This window comes from Herpailurus yagouaroundi, unplaced genomic scaffold, assembly GCF_014898765.1.
Source record: "Herpailurus yagouaroundi ecotype Mexico unplaced genomic scaffold, PumYag 180, whole genome shotgun sequence".
In the NCBI taxonomy this organism is placed as follows: Eukaryota; Metazoa; Chordata; class Mammalia; order Carnivora; family Felidae; genus Herpailurus; species Herpailurus yagouaroundi.
In genome coordinates this window covers 3,003,637-3,025,005 of record NW_024412411.1, presented here as the reverse complement: position 1 = coordinate 3,025,005, position 21,369 = coordinate 3,003,637, and the positions used below count along the sequence as shown (strand labels likewise).

Below are 21,369 nucleotides of genomic sequence, written 5' to 3'. Positions count from 1 at the left end.
TCTAAGATCTTCTTAGGCACAGGCCCACCCACATCATCACAAACACATGAAAAAACACCCACATCTTATAAAAATAGGTAATATATTTCTTTTGTTAGTACAATTCTTGGAAGGATTTTTACAGTTTTGCTTTTGAAATTATTTTGCTCTGAATAACCATTTAGTTTGTGTTTGGCTACGATTTATCAGTCATCATCATGCATTCTTGGGGATTCTGGCAAAATAACAAAATGTACCTTAAGTTTTTTCAAATGTAAGTTGGTATAAATGAATACTAAATTTAACAGTGAAAGAAAATGGCATGTTATGGTTTTATAGACATTGAATCAAATGTTTATTAGTTTTACTTTTTTCTAAGTTTATTTATTTATTTTGAGAGAGAGAGAGAGAGTAAGCCGGGGGGGGGGGGGTGCAGAGAGAGAATCCTACATTGGGATTCGAACTGAAGAACCGTGACATCATGACCTGAGCCAAAATTTAGGGCTGCATGCTTTACCAACTGAGCCACCCGGGTGTGCCTATCAGCTTTGCTTTTACAGTTCTTTTTGAATTTTGAAGCTAGTACCTTTTCTAAGGTCCCAATCACTATTGTAGGATTCTGAAAAGCTCCCAGGCAGAAGTCTCCTTGTGGTAAAAGGGAGCACAGGGTGGGGTAGAGTGTGGACGCTGGAGCCATATTTCCTGGAGTTGAATCTTCCACCACTTACTAACTGTGACTTTGATTGGTCACTTTCATCTATGCCACAGAGTCAACTTTGAACTCGAGGGAATAACTGCACCTTTATCTTACACTTATGGATATACATATTTAAACTTTTATTTTTAAGTAGGCTCTATGCCCAATGTGGGGCTCAAACTTATGACCCTGAGATCGAGAGTCCCATGCTCTACCGACTGAACCAGCCAGGAGCCCCCTATAACATATTTAGAATAATGGCTAGCACCTAGGTGCCAAGTAGTTAGCTATTCCTATTAAAATGTCTGATGGGGGCGCCTGGGTGGCGCAGTCGGTTAAGCGTCCGACTTCAGCCAGGTCACGATCTCACGGTCTGTGAGTTCGAGCCCCGTGTCGGGCTCTGGGCTGATGGCTCAGAGCCTGGAGCCTGTTTCCGATTCTGTGTCTCCCTCTCTCTCTGCCCCTCCCCCGTTCATGCTCTGTCTCTCTCTGTCCCAAAAATAAATAAACGTTGAAAAAAAAATTTTTTTTTTAAAAATAAAATGTCTGATGGAAAAAAGGGCTAGTTACAGTAAGGGTTGAGGTCAATATCAGCATCCACTGGAGGTCTGAATCAGTGTCAGCACCAATTCAGGTGCTGTAACCAGAGTTGGGTCCAGGATCAGAATCAGCATCTGGATGGGGTTGGGGTCCATGCCAGAGTCCAGCCAAGCTCTGGGGTTGGGCAGTGTCTAGATTCAGGTCAACCCGGAGGCTGCAGTCAGTGCCAGTGTCTGCTCAAGTTCTGGTATTGGATTTGGGATCAGGGTCAGTGTTCAGATGGAGTGGGTGTGGGTGAGGGGTCCATGGCGGCAGCAGCCCTTTCCAGGAGGGGCTCAAGCTTGTGAGCACTGCCGCATGGGTAGCAGGGCCACTCACCGACTGGACAAGCAGGTCTCCCACCTTCTGCTGGGCATGCCAGGTCTGCACACAGTGCCGCACCTGCTCTAGGAACTGCTCATGGTGCTCCAGGAGCTCAGGGATCTGGTCGAAGATCTCGTCCACCAGCGACGGGTCACACAGCAAGGAGTTCTCTGGCTGCTTTAGTGGCTGCATGTAGCCCTGGGGGACCCACAGGGTCAGTACAAGTACCCTCAGAGGGATGACAGCCCAACCCACCAGTACAGGTGCAAAGGAAATCTCCTGGGTCTATAACTCAGTGGCCATGCCTCCTGGATCTTCCTCATTAGACTCAGAGCTCTAGGAGGGAGACAGGAAGACCTATCCCCATGCCCCTCACTGTGCAGCCCAGGGCCTGACATAAGATGGGGGTAAGTAGGCTCAGGAAAGTTAGCTGGATGCATGAACAAACAGAGCTTGGAGTGAGGAAAGCAAGAAGACTGGGCTCCTGGGAGACCCCCACACACCAACTCAGCAAATATTTTATTGAGCACTCACTATGTGCCAGGCACCGTTCTAAGAACTGGGAGACAGCAGTGAACAAGGAAGACCAAATTCCCTGCCCTAACAGAGCTTACAATCTAGTCAGATCAAACACACAAATAAAAGAAATAAACAAAAATAAACCACATTTCATAAACTCTTTAAGGAATTTCTGCCAATTATTATATGCCATCTATTATAGGATGAACTTGGATTTCAGAGATGTTAAAAGGTGAAGAATGCATCTTAGAATCAATTACATGTAGAAAGTCAAAAACGAGAAGTGCTGCCGGGAAAATGAAGCAAGGAGGGGCAGGGGAGGCCTTTAGTGCCACTATCTGAGCACGTTCTCACAGTTTTCAGATCTACCAGTCAGTCTGATTAAAACTATTTTTCACCTCAAATCAGTGGTATTTCCTGAGAATGCACAGCCCTGCTTAGCAGCAGGCATGCTCATGGAGAGGTCGCCCTCTACTGGCCCAAACTATCACTACAAACCAAAGAACTGAGGAGGCTTGAAGAAGTGATGCAATGTTGCAGTAAAATTTATATTAAACATTAAAAAAAAATTGGCTTGTTTTATAAAACAGCCCTGAAAAACTAAAGCTCAACAGAATCCTCTAGTCTGGCTGGGCATTCTTTTTTTTTTTTTAATTTTTTTTTAACATTTATTTATTATTGAGAGACACAGAGAGAGCATGAGCAGGGGAGGGGCAGAGAGAGAGGGAGACACAGAATCTGAAGCAGGCTCCAGGCTCCGAGCTGTCAGCACAGAGCCCGACGTGGGGCTCGAACCCACAGACCGCGAGATCATGACCTGAGCTGAAGTCAGCCGCCTAACTGACTGAGCCACCCAGGTGCCCTGGTTGGGCATTCTTAAAAGGTCAGGAGGTGATGGTGAGGAGGCAGGCAGGCTGCCTCCCTCTTACAGCTCCTAGGCCAGTCTGAGCTAGGGCCTTCTCTGTGGCAGGGACTGTTGCCCCATAAGGAGAGGAGCTAAGCTGCTCATGTCCGGATCCTAGTGCCCCACACAGAAGCAGGCACACGGTGGGAGGAAAGAATAAACTGATACAGATGCTCCTAGGAGCCAACACCTGCACCCACTCATCACATACTTGCTGAGCAACTACTGAGTGTCCGGACTTCTAAGCACCAGACAGCCCTGAGGGCAGACAAAAGTCCCTGTGCTTGTGGAGCTAACACTTCAGTGGAGGGAGGCAGAAAATAAGCACCATAAATAACAAAATTATTACACAGGATGTCAGAAGGCAGTAAGTATTGTGAAGGAAACAAGACAGGGGCAGGAGTGCTGGGAGAAGGGAGCTGGGTCAGGGAAAGTGGGGTTTGTTAGCTGGGAATTTGGGGGTTAAAGAAAGACTCAAAGGGTGAGGGTGACACTGAAGAAAGATTTAATCTTAAGACTTGGGTTCAAATCCCATCTCCTTCTGGCTATTACCCTTGGTGTTTAACTCCTTCATTTTAAACTCCTGGCCTATACCTGAAACTTATGTCACATAGTGTGTCAACTATACTTCAATTACAAAAAAGAAAAGAAAAGAAAAGAAAAAAAAAAAGAGGCCCCTGACCTGCAGGAACAATACCAATCAATTTGGGGGGCAGTGGTCACTGCGAGAGAACACTAGGGCTGTGGAGTCCAATCTCAGTTTGAATTGAGTCAGGCAGTGCAGACTAGCTGGTGAGAGAAAGCGCCCTACAGTCAGGGTGTCAGGGATTCAACCCAGGCTATGGCACTTCCTGGCTCTCTGACCTTGAACAATTACTATACTTCTCTGTGTCTCAAGTTCATCCTCTGTAAAATGAGGGTTATAATGAGATTTATATGATTTAAGTTATGTAAAGTGCACATATTAAGCACTCAATACATGTCAGCTCTTAATATCACTACTTGTTGGTGTCCCACAGAAATCCTTAGGCTCAAAGCTAATCCCCAAGGAGCTGGTATTTGGAGGTGGGGTCTTCGGGAGGTGAGCAGGTCATGTGGGTGGAGCCCTCATGAATGGTATTTGTGCCCTTATAAAAGAGGCCCCAGAGAGCTCCCTTGGCCCTTTCACCATGGAGGACACAGTGAAAAGATGGCCATCTATGACTATGAACCAAGAAGCAGGTCCTCACCAGACACCAAATCTGCTAGCACCTTGATCTTGGACTTCCCAGCCTCCAAAACTTTGAAAACTGAATCTGTATTTGTTTAAGCCACTCAGTCTATGGAATTTTTGTTCTAGCAGCCCAAATGGACTAGAATACCACTTAAGAGACGGATGACCCTGGGCAGGTTTCTTAATCTCTCTGAGCCTTCATTTCCTCCTATGAAGAGGGAGTTATGACATCTACCTCACAACGCTAATGCAAGGATTAAATGTGATTTTATACACACACATTCACACGTACACACACAGATTTGCCAGGCAGTATGCTAAACTATACACGCATCTTTCTTGTAATCTGCACTCAAGGTAGGTACTATTATTATTCCCACTCTGCAGACAAGGAAGCTGAAGCAGAGACTGGTTATGTAACCTGCTCCAGGTCACATGGCCGGGTAAGAGGTAGTGCCAGGTCTGAACACTGGTGGCCTGGCTTGGACCTCAGTCCTTCCTTCCGACACACCAGGGCTGCCTTGAGTGACAGTCCTTGGGTTCAGCTGACACTCTCCTGACCATCTCCATCCCTGGCCATGACCACTCTCAATTTGGCCTCCTCAGAACTACCCTCCCTTGGCTCTTCCACCTGCAGGTTCCGCAAGCCTCCGTGCACGGCCAGGAGATTTGAAGGCAGAGAGGCATACCCAAGCCCCGTCGGCTTCCTGTCTGTGAACAAGGCATGAGCAGCCTCATTACCTTTTAATCTTTGCATGGGACGTGGGTATGATTAGTCACGTTTTGTACACAAAAACACCAAGGCTCAGAGAAGCGAGTGATTAGGCTAGCATCACCCAGCAGGGAAGCAAGTGACTCAAACTCTGGACTGCTTGACCCCAATGCCTTTAGCTCCTACCTAAAGGACAACAAAGGACCCCACCCCCTGCCAGACTCCTGCGTGACTATGGCCGCCTGGCAGTCAGGGGCAACCTCTTAAAGATAGCATTCTGGTTGTGTCCCTTCTGTGACTTCCATGTGCTTACAATAAAGCCCAGCTCTTCTGCAGCAGCCACAGTGACCACCTGTCCACCGCTAACCGCTCTGGGTTTCTTCCAGCCCCCTGGCCTTTGTTCCTGCTGTACCCTCTGCCAGAATGATTCCCTCCGGGCTCTCCCCCTACTTAGCTCTTAACTACCTTCAGGTCTCAGCTAAATACCCCAACCTCAGAGAAGCCCTCCCTGGCCTCTGACACCAGGGCAGGCCCCCATTCTGTGTTCTCATCTTTCTGTGCACTTTTTTTTGTTAACATATAAAAGCAATGTATTTTTTGTGTGGCAAAACGTACATCATAAAATTTGCCATTTTAATCATTTTTAAATGTACAGCTTGGTATACTCACATTAAATACATTCATGTGGTTGTGGAAGCATCATCACCATCCATCTCCAGAACTTTCTACTCTTCCCCAACCACAACTATATACCCATTAAACATGAACTCCCCACTTCCTCTCTCCCAGCTCCTGGCAACCACTGTTCTGTTTCTCTCTCTATGAATTTGACTACTCTAGGTCCCTCGTGTAAGTGGAATCATACAGTTTTTGCCCTTTTGTGACTGGTTTATTTCATTTAGCATAACGTTCCAAAGGTTCATCCAGATTGTGGTGTGTGTCAAAATTTCTTTCTGGATGAACAATATTCAGTTTTTCCAGACACACTTTCCATGTGTTTTTGCACCCTAATTTGTCCTCACATATGGTTTGTCAGTCCAGGAGACAGGACCTGATCACTCATGCTCACTGCCGAACCCTCACAAAGAACACTGCCTGCACCCGGAAGATGCTTGTTGCAGATTTGTGGAGTAAACGAATGAACACTCTGGATGTTTCCAGGGCTCTACCTTCGACCCTTTGCTCTCACTCTACTTAGGTGGCTTGAGTAAATTTGTCCTCAACAGTGCCTACCAGGCCCTACTTCAGCTCAGATCCAGGTTCTCTGTCCTGGGCCTCAGACCCTCATATGCATCCTGGCTCCAGGCCCTTCCCACATCTGAGCCTGAACTTGCCATCTTGCCCCACCTTTCACAGGTGGAGTTCCTATAGTGCTTCAGTCACCCAGACTGGGAGCCCAGGTCTCATCCTGGGCTTCCCCACCTTGCCCCTCACAACCAACCACTTACCATGCCTGGCCTGACCACTCCACTTTCCTGAATGTCTGTCCCCAACTCTCCCTCCCTGTTGCCTCTGCCTGGGTCCTGGCCTCTCCTCCCCCACCCACCTTCAGTGGCCTTGGCCTCCTCTTCCGCTGCCCACCTTCCTAGGAGTCAGAAAGAAGTTGTAAAGTATGAGTCAGGCTATATGCCGCCCCTGCTCAAAGCCCTTCACTGATTCTCCAGGGCCCCTGGTAGAGCCCAAACCTTCTTCCTGGTATGCAAGGTCCTTACCATGTGGCCCCTGCTGGCTCCCCCAGCATCACCATAGGACCAACCCTCTGTGCTCTGTGTCAGCCACATGGACCTCCAAAAGTGCAGGCCTCTCCTACTCAACTCTGCACAAGCTGTTCCTGCTGCTGAGAAGACAGGTCAGGAAGAAGCTAGCACCTCCTCCAGGGAAAATTCCCTGACCCCATGCCTCACAGGTGCTCTCCCAATGCTTTCACGGTGACCATATACTCAGCTATGTCCCCGACAGGACTATGAGCTCCTGTGGCAGTGGCTTGTCTCTCTTATTCGCCCCTGTGCTGCCTACACCTGGAACAGGACCTGGCACACAACAGGTGCTCAACATTTTATTCCATTCAACAAATATTTTCCCAATCAATGAACAAAATGGGAGGAGGTACACTGGGGGTGGGTCACAGATCTAAGCTCAGGCACCAGGGCTGCCAGAGGTAGGTGGCAGAACAGTAAAAGGAGGGAGCACCTGCCCTGGGGTGGCCTGGTCTAGTCTCATTAAGACCCCTCTAAGATCTCTCCTGCCCTGGAGGGGGGGGCTTCCTCCTCTGGGGCAGTCACATGAGAGGGGTTCTCCATGGAAGGGTGATGTGTCCCAGGGTCATTCCTCTCTTCTCTAGCCTCCATCCCCTGTCCACAAAGTGGGTTTGTTTCCATATGTTTGACAGCCTCCTAGACTCAGAATGGCCACTCTCAGGGGCCTGGACCAGCCTCAAGCCTCACCTGCATCAGGGTTCGCAGCGACTCCACGTATGACTGCTCTGTGTCCAGCAGGGTCATGGTCACGTGCTTCCGCATGTCCTTGGGGGACAGAAAACAGAGGGTGAGCAGTGCCTTGTTCCCCTCAGACCCCGCCACCTGCAGTCACGTAGACCCAGAGAACCTATCCACATCCTCTCCCTGGCCTTCAAGGCCTGCCTTCCCACCATCCAGGACTGTTGGCTGTTACCCCAAATCACCATAGACCTCCACTCTGTCAGGTCTTTGCTCAGATGCTCCCTGTGCAGGGAGGGCCCTCTCCCTGCATCTCAAACTCCTTCCTTTCCAGAGTATGCCCCTCAATCCTTCACCACCACCCCCATAACTGTTGGCAGACCTGGTTATCTACTGTTTACTTCATGGTTTTCCACTGGGCTCCTGGAAAGGACCCAAAACAATCAATAACTCTCACATTTGCAAAGGAAGATGCCTCCAGCCTACCCCCCACTCCAGCTGCCAACTCTGAAAACCCCACCTTCAGGATCCGTGCTGTGGGGTCAGACCCTGCTAGGCTGGGCTTCAAACCACCCCTGAGCATGGGAACTGTGACCTCCTGCCACAGATGAAGAAAAGATGGCTCAGAAAGGTGAAGTCGGTGCCAAAGGTCACACAGCCAGGTGGGGGTAGGGTTCACCCACTCTCAGACAAGGCTAGATCCCAGGTCTCTTCGTAAAAAAAGGTTAACTGAGCTCTACTCCACACCAAGCACTGCTCTAAGCATTATACATTATTTCATCCTTCTGACCACCCTGTGAGGTAGATAGATGTTATTCTTCTTCCCATTTTAAGGATGGGGAAAAGGAGCCCCAGAAACTAATGCCTCCATCCAAGAATCTGATCATCTACAGTACAGAGTCCCTAAGGGGTTGCCCAGAATCTGCACCCACACCTCCAGGGATAGGGTGTGCATCCCTGACAGGGCGGTCCCTATTCAATGGGAAGGGTTTGCTAGAAGCCAGACACAGGATGCTTTCTCTGTGTTCAATTCCCCGAGACCCAGCTTACCTATTGTCCCTTGCCACCACTTACTATACCTCTGGCCCACTCCTCCAGGAAGCCTTCCCAGATGGTACCAGCTCTAACAGTTTCCCTTCCTGGTGAGGGATTCCACTCCAGGTCACCTCTAAGTCCCTGGAGTGGTTCTGAGCAAGGCCTCCTCTGGGCCCCAGATCTCTGGGGCTTATTCTCCCCTCCCCACGCTCCCCCCAAGCCTTAGCTCAACTTAGCCAGGACATCTGTCTGGACCCTGTCTCAGTCTCCAGCCATCAAGGCTTGTTGGGTTTGAGTGTATATTCTTTGCATGTGGCAATGGAAGGTTAGGCGTCCATGTCTGTGGTATCCCTCCACTCCCCATCCCTGGAGCCTCTCATGGTAGGGACTCAACCAGTGGAGCTGCCCTGGTCACTGCTCTGCACAGGGTCTATGTTTGCTGAGTAGACCCAAGCCCAAGGCCTGTTCGCCTTGCCTGATCCAGCCCCTGCTCACCCCTCTGCTCATGGTATGCCTCTCCTCCCTCTGACCCTCTCCCTTTGACCCAGGGACTTGGGGTCAGGTCTTTCCCCAAACCTGTCAACAATAAGACACTCAGAAAAGTAGACCCCAGTGCTAGGAACTTAGGGTTGGGAGGTGTGAATGACTCCCCATTGAGGGAGGGGAGGAGACTGGCTCTGCTCCATTCTGACCAGCTGCAGACTCTGTTTGGTGAGAAGACACTGGGCCCTGCTGTAGAGCCTCCAGCCCTCAGATCATCTATCCTCAGTGATTTGAAGGCGTTTAGAACACCTGGGCAGCTTCCAGTGGGAGGGAAGACCAGCTGGGCTCACCTTAGGATGGAGAGTTTGGGAGAGCATCAAGGACCAGAAGGGCCCCCCAAGAAAAAGCCCAGATGCCCAATCTTCCCATTGTCCCTCAGGGCCATCTCAGCATTTCACAGATATGATCTCATTTCCACCTCACACTCACAGCTCTGCATCACAGGTGTCATCATCTCTACTTTACAAGTGAGGAAGTCAAGTCAGAGAGGTGACTGGACTTGCCCAAAGTCACACAGCCACTGACCGACAGAGTGAGGACCCAAGTCTCTTTAGCCATCTCAAGCTCAGTCTGAGGGCCCAAGCACCCAGAGTTCTCACCCAGACTGACTGGCTAGCCATGGGACACAGGGTCCCAGCCATACCTTTACTAGCTGTGTGACCTTGGGCCATCTAACTGCCTTGGGTTTTCACATTCTCCTCTATGAAATGGAAGGAATAAAGCCTCCCTCCCAGTACTGTGAAAGCAAAGAGCTGGGAAGCAAGGTAGCTCTCTCCACATACACTGGGTCTTCAATTCCCAGCTGGACAGGGAGTTCCCTTAGAGTAGAACCAGACCAGGCTCGGCCCTGGGCCGCACAGTCACCCTCCCCCCTCAGGTTCCCTGGACCTGGCCCTGCTATGCCCAGTGGTGAGGGTCATGGGCAGCGAGGCCTCCTGAGGGAGGCAGGGTTGGTGCTGGGCCTGATGGGCCCAGAGGGCTGGGGTAACTCACACAGGGAGGCTGACGCTGCAACACCCGCCCTTCCCAGCCTCCTCCCTGCTTGAAAGCACAGTGGCTTGTCACTCAGCTGTCAGGTAGAGGCATAGAAAATAAGGCCAGCTCTCTGTCACTGCATGGAGTGCCCTTCTGCACGTGCCCAGACACGGGTGTGAGTGTATGTGGGGGTGGGGGAGCCAGGGGAAGCAAGAGACAGGCAATGCAGCTGTCAACCAGATCAGCGGGCCCACCTGTTCTGGGCGGGACAGCCCTGTAGGCCTAGCCTCCCCCAGAGCCCGTCACCCCTCAACAGCTCCATCCCTAGACCTTCACTATATGGAGCACTGAAGTGGGAGGGAGGACGGGGGGGGGGGGGGCAGAACCATAGCCTCCACTGGAGCCCAGAAGAGCAGGATAATCAGAATCCAGGCCCAGAGAAACACACAAAGGCATGGAAAAAGCCCCTGGAAGCCTCTCCCTCCCTGTCCCCTGGAGGAGAAGAGCACTGAGCCAGGAATGGGGACACCACAGCATGACACCTCCAAGGCCCAGCGGGTCCAGTGGCAGGGAGAGAATGGCGGGGGGCGGGGGGAGCAAAATTGGCTACCCTCAACTTCCCATCCCCCCAGCACATATATACACCTGGGGACTGCAACAGGCCTGCAGGAAAGAGGCTGGTAAAACCTTCCCTTCCTGAGCCTGTGAACCCAGGATACCTCTGGAGACAGTCTCTGCCTACAGGCTGATCCATATCAGGCACTAAGTACCACTAGGCCTTGCTGAGGCTGGATCTCAGGGTACAGGCCTCTCACCCCAGTTGAGTTTGCCAGCCCTTCTGCCATTCCAAGCTTGCATTCTGGTGGCACCAAACCTCAGTGCCCTGCCAGCCACACCACCCCTGCCATGGCTCCTCATACCTTCAATCTCCCTGCCCCCATCACTAGTCTCTGAGCCCCCAGGCCCGTGGCCACGCAGCTGGTGTGCCTGATCCGAGTTCCCAGTCCTGCGCTCTCAGTAGGACCCATGTCTCCCTCAGGCCCAGATCCGCTGAGTTCTAGGTTTCGACCCAGGTCCCTGGCTGCCTCTTCCCCTCCCCCTACCTGGGCCTCCCCAGGCTCCTCAGCGTCAGCACCGCTGCTCCTGGCGGGCTCCCCGGAGGCGGTGGCCGGGCCCAGATCGCGCATATCTTCCAGCGCGATGGTGAACTGGGCCAGGGTCTTCACCATCTGAAGCATGCGGCCGGGCCGCCGCCAGGGCGGAGATGCCGGGGCGGCGGGGGACGACGGGCCCCCTCTCTCCCACCGTCACTCCCTCCGGGGGCTCAGCCCCGCCGCAGCGGCTATCGCGGTGTCAGTTCCAGCGTAGATCTGAGAGCGAAAACTCGGGCGGCGGCGCTGTTGCCTCCTCTGCTCAGCGAGTGCGCCCAGCGAGCCAGGCGCGCTTGGCGCCGCTGGCGCGGGGGAGGGGAGCGGAGGGGAGTCCCCGCCCTCGCCCACCCTGCTCCGCCCACCCTCTCAGAGCCGCCCAGTCTCCCCCAGCACGCAGCGGGCGGCCCGACCTCGCCCCCGCAGCTCCCCCACGCAGCGGCCTCCCTTTGCGGACCCATCCCCCTCTGAGGACGTAAGTCGGCGCACACCAGTCGACAAAGGCAAGTACACTGAGACATGCACGTTTTGTCCACACCTGTACCCACGCAGGCACACACAGGGGCATGCACGGATCTACACAGAAGAAGCCCATGTACATAGAAACTTGCCCTCCCGCCTTGATGTGTATATACGTTTGGGTGAAGGCCAAAGGCACACACATCAACGTAGTCCCATACAGACCCTGACACACATGAACCCGACCCAGTGCTGCACAGTGGCACACGCTTCTGTCTTCACACAACTATAATCTAGCACAAACAGGCGCACATATTTAGGGATGCGCATCTCTGGAAACTGACATTGTTCTCCCATCCAGGGGCAAAGCATTAAGGGCCTCATAAAGGAAAGAGACGACACTGAGTCATGCCTACTCCCACCCCACCCAGTTGACCTGAATCCTGTATTTAAGACAGTCTCAGAGAATTCCAGTCCTATCCCCCTTCACCTCACCCCCCATCATGCGGAGGGGTTCGGGCATTTACAACCCCCACCACATCGCTAGATGATGCTTCAGAATGTTTCCAAGCATGATCCCCAGGATCTGTTCCTCAAATTGAAGGTGATGTCAGAACCCATCCCAGAACCACTTAATCAGGAGAGGGGGCAGGGTGAGCTTTGTTTTGTACTAGCTGCCACCTCCTACCAAGGGGCTCTCATGCACCCTGCAGCTGACTGGGGATCCGTCTGCTGTGCCTCAGCTCTGCTGACCTTATACTCCTTTAGTGTATGAGGTCTCCCACACTCAACAAACTCCTGATGCCCTCCCCCAAACCTGCTTTCCCTTGGGTTTCCTGCACAGTGGAGATCTTCTGACCCTATTGCCCAAGGCAGTTCCCTCTATCCCTCTCTCGCCTTGTTTGATATGCCCCAACCATTATTTTTAATGTTTATTATTTATTTTTGAGAGAGAGAGAGAGAGAGCATGCACGCATGAGTGGGGGGGGGGGGGGCAGAGAGAGAGGGAGACACAGAATCCAAAGCAGGCTACAGGCTCCTAGCTGTTAGCAGCACAGAGCCTGATGCGGGGCTTGAACCTATGGACCGAGATATCATGACCTGAGCCAAAATGGGACACTCAACTGACTGAGCCACCCAGGTGCCCCCAACCATTTCTGTTTTATCTCCTAGAAACAGACCAGGCTCTCTCCTGCCTCAGGGCCTTGGTGGACATCTTTTCCCTCTTCTAGGAGTGTTTTTGCTGTTCCTTTGAGATTAATCTTAGTGTAAATGTTACCTCCTCAGGGAAGCCCTCCCTGATCCTCAGATTAGGCCAGGTACACCTGCTCTGTGCTCTCAAAGATTCTCAGTTTTTCTTAACCAGGTATCACAGTTTGTAATTACACATTTGAGCAATTGCTAGATTGATGACCATCTCCTCCCAGGAGACTGTAGGTTCCCTGAGGGCAGGGGTCCATGTCCCTTTTGTGAACCACAGCATTCTGCACATCGATGTTAGCTAATACACTAAGCAGTCATCACAGGGAGGCAAACCTTGCAATTCCCTGCTCACGAACCTCCCCTGGCAGTCCCATGGCACAGGATCAACCCCTCTTGCTGGCCCTTGCAGCCTCCTGTGCTGCTTGGCCCCCCTGCCACCTTCCCCTGTTTAGCCCTCAACCAGGTGAATCCACATCCTACAGCCCCGTCCAAGGGTATTATTTCTCATCCTCTCCTGAGAGGGCAGGACATGGACCCAGCAGCACTGGCCTCCTCAGGGAGTCCAAAATGTCCAAAACTAAAATTTTAACTCCCCAACAGACAATCCCAAAGAAGTCAACAATGAAAACAAGAACAGAATTCCAAGAGAGTAGAAAGAGAAAACAGGTGTGACCCCCACCTGGCAAGGGCTCCCAGGGCAGTGAGGCTACATTAGGGGGCAGAGCCTGACACATGAGAAGTGCTTGCTAAGTTTGTGCTGCCTAAACAATTGGTGAACCCATCTGTCTCTCCTGTGTCCCATGAAGGCCTGGCCCAGAGTAACCCTAAGCCAGTTTGTTGAATGAAAGAATGAATGAAAGCATGAGTGTGTGCTCTGCACCAACTCCCTTGCTGGTCCCTCTATGGCAATGGCTCTCAAAGTGCAGGCCCTGTGTACCTCCAGGAAATGTGTTGGAAATGCATATTCTCAACTCCCCCCCAAACTACCCTATTGACCTGACCTGAAACTCTGTATGGGGCCCAGCAATCTGTGCACTGGCAGCACAGAGCCTTCAAGGCCTAGAGCCTGCCTGGCCACCACATCCCCTCTCAGGGCACATGTCCTGGCCGAGCCCCTTCTGCCCCTGGGAGGTGGAACAAGGGTCCTCCAGGAGGGCCCCAAGCCCTCCTCTGCCTCTAGTTTGAACCAAGAATTCCAGTGAGTCCATCTGCTTCTTACCCTCCCAATGGGATGGATTATGGACTTCCCTGGGGGTGGGGCTTACAGTTCTCCTCCTCTCAGGGCTGGGCACATGGGGGGAGGGTTTAGAACGGCCAGACCAGTTGACTGAGTGATGATGTGAGCACAGAGGATGGACACACCCCGTGGACACATCTAAACAGCCAGGTCCCAAAGATAATCCCACACTAGTAGGAGGACTGTGGTTTGAGGGCCCATCTCTGGCCCATTGCTTGATCACTCTGGCTAGATAACCCACAGCTGGCTTTCTCTCAGAGCACCTCCTCCTCCATCTGACCCTCTCTCCAGCTAAATGATCTGGGGCCTCATTTCCTCTGAGTTTTTGGGAGGCAGTGCATAGCTTGTTAGTAAGGTGCATCCATTCCCTTACTTCAGTAGGACCAGGCCCTGCACAGATGAATCCACTCTGGCTGGCATCCAGGAGCTCCCAGACAATACATAGGGCTCAGCAGAGGGAGTCACCTCTGCCTGGGGGGTAGGGGGTATTCAAGGAGGGCTTCCTGGAGGAGGCAGGGTTTGAACAACATTTGGAGGTCAAGAAATCCAGAGGCATGTGGGTGCCCAGATGGCAGAGTTCAGGAGGCCGCTGCCCTGGAGAAGGGGGCTGGGCTTGATGCTAAGGCACTGCGTGCTGCAGCTTCATTAAAGATGGCTAATTACATCCAAGCCTGTTGCCATGGCAACAGGGGAGCTAGTGGGGTGGGGAAAGGAAGCTGAGAGAAGGAACAGGAACATATAGCTGCTGAATCAGAGTTTCCAGGCATCACCCCCACAAAGGCATGGGCATTGGATCCCCTCAGAGTGAGGTCAGCTGGGAAGGGGGCTGGGGGCACCATGTATGTCCAGAGCACCCCTGAGCAGGTCTGGTTCTGTTACTGTTCCACTGAACTCCCCTTTTAGGTACTGACGTCTCTTTTCCTTTTGGGTATCTATGGTTGTTTGGAGTGGGTCTGGCTCAGAATAGTTTTTATAAGTATATGAGGTGGTTGGTAAGGGCCCTCCTCTCCATACTGCATACCGCACACCCCACCACAACACATATACCACCCTCCTCCCACCAAACAGCTCCTATCCTCCTTAGTCAAGGGAAGGTGAGAGGGGACAAAAGGGCTCTGCTCCACAAGACCACCACCCCACTAGGATAAGCAGGTTGGGCACCCCAGTTGGGTGGGACCACCCTTCTGCTAGTCCTGGGGAACACCTAACCCTCCCTACCTCCCCACAGTAAGCTGATATTGCCCCATCTCTAAAAGAAATCCAATACGTTGTTTACCTGCCTCCAGACACATCTCCCACTGTGGGCTCCCCCAAGACCTCCTACAAGACTTCTTGCCCACTTGGGGCCACTTGGTCCTCCTGCAGCTAGTGCTGGACCAACTGGGGCCCAGTCATGAGAAAGGACACACGGATGGACAAATGGATGAGTAATAAGTAATGGCTGACTAAATGAATAGGATGATCATAGGTGAATAACTAAGTGGAGGGGTGAATAGAATGATGAATCAGTAACAAATGAACACACAAATGACTACACGGATACATGGCTCAATAGATGGGTAATTAACTGAGTTTTAATTTTATTCATTTGTTGATTAGTTCAACAAGTATTTACTGAGTACCTACCAGGTACCAAGCACTACGCTGGGGATTTAATTTTTTCAAGTTTATTTATTTATTTTGAGAGAGAGAGAAAGCATGAGTTGGAAGTGGGGCAGAAACAGAGGGAGACAGAATCTAAGAATCCTAAGCAGGCTCTGCACGGTCAGCTCAGAGTCCAATGCAGGGCTCAAACTCATGAACCATGAGATCATGACCTGAGCCGAAGTCAGATGCTTAACCAATTGAACCATCCAGGCACTCCTATGCTGGGGATTTAAAGATAAGAAAAGAGGTCTATGCCCTGCTGGGTACCACAGTCTAAGTAGGAAGATAGGAATTGAAAAAGGAATGACAAATGCAAGGCAGGTTCTGGGGCAGTGGGTCTCATCAGGCTCCTGTGGGGTGGGGAGGGGTCTTCAGCCTTTCATATCTGCATAGCTCTATATGAGTACTTGCCACAGAGGGTCTGGACCCCAGAGCTGCCCAAACCAGATTGGGAACACCATAATCTTAGAATCCTCACCATCACTAATGCTGTTTGAACACTTTTCAGGTGTCAAGCACCCCATTATTGCTTTCCAAGCCCTGGCTCCTTTAATCTCCACAGGAGCCCTACATCAAAGGCTGTTATTGTTTCTCCTCTATTTTACAAACAAGGAAACTGAGGCTCAGAGTGGTCACCTGACTGATAAGGGGTGCATCTGAGGTGACTGTCTCCAGGGCCCATGCTCTTAAAACCACCCCCTCCCCTGTGAGGAGAGCCCGTCTCCACCTCCCCTTAGCCTCGTGCACTCAGCTTGGCCTCCCCCACCTTCCTGGTGCACTAGTCTGCATTACCTTTCTCCAGCCTCATTTGTACCGAGATGATTACATAAACAGGTTCTCCTGACACAGAATGGTTTGGGTGGAAAATAAAATGCTGTCAACAGGCAATGCTGGAATCAAGGAGGATGCTCTTCTCTGGGAACCAAGCCCTGGCTAATTGCCCAGATGGACTGTCTGCCCTTCCTGACCCCATCAATGTCCACCGTTATGGGAACTGAACGTTCCCAACCTAGTGGGCTATTCATTTCACTGATGGTGCTGCCCTCCTCAGGTCCTCAGGTTCATCAATGAGACCAAAGTTCCAAAAGAGGGACTTCTTGGCATAGAAATTAAGAGGGCAGACTCTGAAGCCAGACAGCTTGGCCTCACATCCCTGGCTCTACCACTTACTAGTAATGTGACCTTGAACAAGCCACTTCTCTTGGGGCACCAGTATCTCCATCTGTTCTTGTCTGAGACCCCTTCCCTATTCTTCCTGTCATTTGTCCCTTCCCCCTGCCTTCCCAGGTCATGGCCTATCCCCTGTAGACACTCTCTTCCGGAAGGAGGAGCCTCTCAAGGCTCCACCAAGTTCCCAAGCCTCATAGGCAACTTCAAGGGCAGTGTCCAAGCCACAGAGCTCCCTCGGGACTGGCTGCTCAGCGTGGATCCAAGAATTCTGGGGAATATGTTTGGGAATGGGAAGGAGAGATCAAGGACCGAAGGAGCCTCAGGTCCTTCCTGACACAGGAAGGCCACTGCCCTGCTGAGGTGGGACTGTGTGCACCTGGAGGTGGGATTGTGAGTGACACAATGTGTGTCTCATCTGTGTGGACTCACCCACATGTCTGTGTATACTCTTGTCAGTGGTCTTCTGTGACCATGTGACTGTACAGCCCATCAGTGGGTGATAGTCCGTTTGGTTCCATGGCAGAAATGAAAAGTGAGGGCCACTTCAATAATATTCAAAAGTAGCTATAGCTGGGGAGTCTGGGTAGCTCAGTTGGTTAGGCGTCTGACTCTCCATTTCAGCTCAGGTCATGATCTCTCGGTTCATGAGATTGAGCCCCATGCCGGGTTCCAGGCTAATAGTGCACAGCCTGCTTGGGATTCTCTCTCCCTCTCTCTCTGCTCCTTCATTGCTCATGCACGTGCTCATGCTCTCTCTCTCAAACTAAATAAATAAACTTAAAAAAAAAAAAAAAGCTATAGCTGTTGTTTCCTGAGCACTAAATATGTGCCAGGCACAGGCTAAGACTTTACATCACTGTCTTATTTTATTCTCTTAACCACCCCCAGGAAGGTGTGGCAGATTGCATTTTTCAAAGATAGCTATCACAATATTTTCCATGCCACACGCTCTTCTTGTAGTGTGGTACTGACACTCTTCCATAGAATGATGAGGTTTATGTCTCCTCCCCCTTGAAACTGGGTGACCTTTGTGACTACCTCAATTAACAGAATATAGCAGAAAAGATACTATGTGACATCCAAAGCCAGGCCATAAAAATGCCATGTACTTCCACCTTGCTCTCTTGGGTCACTCATTCCTGAAACCCGGCTGCCACGTTGTGTGGAAGCCCAGGTCACATGCAGAGGTCTGTGTATAGTGTTCTAGCTGACCACCTAGATAAGGTCCCACCCAAATGCCAGCACGATTGCCAGACCTACGAATGAGGATGCCTTCAAGGTAATTCCAGCGCAGGCACTATGTGGCTGCAACTGCATGAAAGACTGAGTGAGAGCTACCTAGCTGGGGAAACTGAGGCTCAGAGAGGTAACGATGGTCATACAGCCAATAAGTGGCATAGCTGGGGTAAGAACCCAAGGTTCTTAATTTCCTAAAGGGAGAAAGGAAGGAAGAGGATAATATCTGTACAGACCTAGATTTCATCTACTGGCCCAGAGGAGTCCAGCTGGGACTCCAACCTCAGCAGCACTAGAAAATCTCATCACTCTTTCTAGAAACTGACCCTGATAGCTGACAAGAGGTTCAAGGTGGCAGCTCTCACTCCCTGTGCTGGGACTCAGGGCCAATTTCTGGCTGATGAACTGTGCCGGCCACCTCTCAACCCAGAAGAGACACCTCCACCCACTGCACTCCTGAGTCCCTCCTGGGCCTCCAGGAATGACGTGCACTCCCCACAACCTTGGTGGGGTCTTACTTTTACTACCAGCTCCTGTTTAGTGAGGTGCTGTTCCTCATGCATTATCTCATTTAATCCTGACACCAATCCTCTAAGTTATGTATAATATTACCTCCATCTTAAAAATGAGTAAAGAAAGCCTCCAAGAACTGAAGCAACGTGCCTGAGGTCAAGAAGTTGGACATGGCAAAGCTGGGATTTGATGCCACGTCAAGTGACTTCCCCAGGGTCACAGAGCACATAAATGAGTCAAGCCAAGCCCAGAATCCCTTGAACTAGGTGGTGACAAGCTGTATTCTCTTTCCTGGATGATTGGCAACAATAGGAGACATGGAAATAGGAGGAAGGTCTCTCTGTGTCCACCACCCCCACCACTATAAGGTCCAAAAAGGCAGAGACCAGGTCTCTCTGTGTTCATACCTGTGTCCCTGACATACGCTAGGTGCACAATATATGTCAAATGACTGACTCGCTCTGTGACTAAGCAGAGTTGCTCCCCAGTCTGGGATCAGGTCCCCCTCTGTAAACAAATGAGGGAGGAAGGAGGGTTCAGGTGGACTCTAAATTCCTCACCACGCTCCCTGAAGGAGGTGGTAAGTGATGTCACGCCAGAGACAGCCAATGGACAGCCTGGCCATCCTCCTAGATTTCCAGTGCCAGGCAGGATTCAGCCTTCTGGCCTTAGTGAGAAAGCTTGGGCTCCAGAACTGCACTTTTGCCAGACACCCACAGATGGCAGCAGAGGCCTGCATGGCAGAGGCTGTGGGGCATGTGGTTTGAATTTAACTGGTCTTTTTTCATGTGGGTTTTTTCCCTTTATTCTTCTCTGCCCTCCCCCATCGCCACTTAATTTCAAGAAGATACAGCTGGACCTTCCAGCTTGGGAAGGAAGAGTTTCTTAACATCAAGGATAATGGCCGGAAGCAGGAGGTGGGGGGTAGGTGGATAGACAGACTCCAACAGATGTGAAAAACACCTCCTGACCAGCTAAGAAATTCTGAATTTACTCATTTCCAGGGCCCGAGAGGCTAGACTGTCATCTCCACTTTTCAGGTAGAGAAACTGAAACCCAGATCTTCCGGGACCTACATCTGAGTCTGAGAGGCCAAGTTGGCCCACTCTTGGCGGCCAGGGGTGGGGAGCAGGGATGCCATTGGGAATCTAATGAAGCCTTAGAGCAGGATTTGTTAAATCTGGCAACCTAGCTCCCAGGAAATGTACCCACCCACCCCTGCGCACACTTCTGCCCGCAGTAGTGGTCTGGCCTGTGGCCCCAGTCCTAGCTCAGAACCTGTGTGTGAGATTACCTCCCAGAACCCTCTCCTCTGAGCTTGATAAATTATTTCACTCAAAATGGCCAAACCTTGCACAGCATAGAACACCACACAGGGATTTGGGCTCCTATGGTCTGGGTCCAGGGCTGTGACTTTCTAGCTATTGCAAACATTCCTTCCCTTCAGCCTCAGTTTCCCCACTTGGAAAATAAGAGTGAACACCTGCTGCACAGTAGGTGCTCTGCCAAGGAGGGCTCCCCTCCCTCATCTCCACCCAGTTCTCTAGCACACAGGGAGGCTGGGGTAAGGGATCGTGGGAACGGAAGTTATCCAGTGTCTGTTTCCAGACCCTCCCGCGGGCTCCCTCCCTCCCTCGAACCCAGGCACAAGCTGAGGGGGGAGGTGGGCTCCATTTGTGTGTGTCTTCAGGGTGGGATGGGGTGTCCTGCCTCTAGAGCGGAAGATGACTCACTGGGCTGTTGGCCAGACACCCTGGGAAAGGCCAGGCCAGCCTCAGGCCAGAGCCCCAGGGAGCTGAGAGGCAAGGAGGAGGGGGCAGGGCCTGCCTGAGTTGTAGATATAATCCTGGGGGCTCTCAAAGCCCGGCAGACAAAAGAGGCAATCTTCCCCACTTACAACGGTGCTAGAAACTATACTCGGACCACCAACGGCTCAGCCTGGGAAGCTTGAGGTGTTATCAGCTCCTACCAACCTACTAATCTGATCTCTGTTCTAGGTGTGGATGGTGCTGGAACAAAGGCAGAAGTGCTTCCTCCCCTCTGGAACTTGCAGACTTCAGTATCCATGCCTAGAACAGAGTCTGGCCCACAGTAAGTGCCCAGTACGTATTTGTGAATCAATGAATGAATGAAAGTAAGTTTCTGTGTAATGAATGTGAACAGCAACCTTAGAATTCCCATGTTCAAGCCTTCCTTGAAGGAAGGAGCCAGAGACAGGACCATTCCTTCTCATTCTACATATAGGCAAATGTGGCTCAGAGAGGAAAGTGTCTTGAGATCCCCCAGGGCAGCAGGCAGTCAGCTGAGGCTAGAACTGGGCCCTTGGGGCTCTTTCACTAAATCTTGTCCAAAGGGGCCCAACCCACTGGGAGGCATTGAGGCCCCAACCTCCCCTGCCCCTACCCTATTCCAAGATCCAGGGGACACCCCAGGAGAGGAGCAAGTTCCATTCATCAGTCACTCTGGCCCTAAAGTACACCCTGTGTACCCTGACCCAACCCAGAGCCCAGGGAAGCTCCTCCCATCATACTAGACAAGCCCAGGGTGGTCAAGATGCCCAGGGACGGTGAACACGGTCTGTTCAACAATCCCTCCACCCCAGCCTCCAAGGGGCTGTCACTGGGTCTGGGCCATGCTGGTAGAAATGGGCTTTAGCTTGGGCTGACCAGTGGCTTCCAAGCCTTGCTGCTCTGTATCAGCAACTAGTGACCAGTCCTAATGCCTGGGCAGCCACAGTCACCCATGTGTTCATGTGTATGTGCATGCACACGCAACAGGATTCACAGCTGGAAGTCAGACTGAGACAGGTCTACCTAGGTAGGCTCCACTATCCCAAGCCCC

General features: G+C 51.6%; 1 protein-coding gene across 2 annotated transcripts in view; it reads right to left on the bottom strand.

Moving 5' to 3' along the window:
- Positions 1–21,369, bottom strand: part of ARHGEF17 (Rho guanine nucleotide exchange factor 17) — a 58,215-nt gene that overhangs the window by 12,656 nt on the left and 24,190 nt on the right. For both annotated transcript variants that reach the window (XM_040489276.1, XM_040489275.1), the window contains exons 2-3: positions 7,372–7,449; positions 1,595–1,777 (exon numbers count right to left, since the gene is read on the bottom strand). In XM_040489276.1, coding sequence (XP_040345210.1) covers positions 1,595–1,777; positions 7,372–7,449 — 261 coding nt within the window. The remainder of the gene's footprint in view (positions 1–1,594; positions 1,778–7,371; positions 7,450–21,369) is intronic.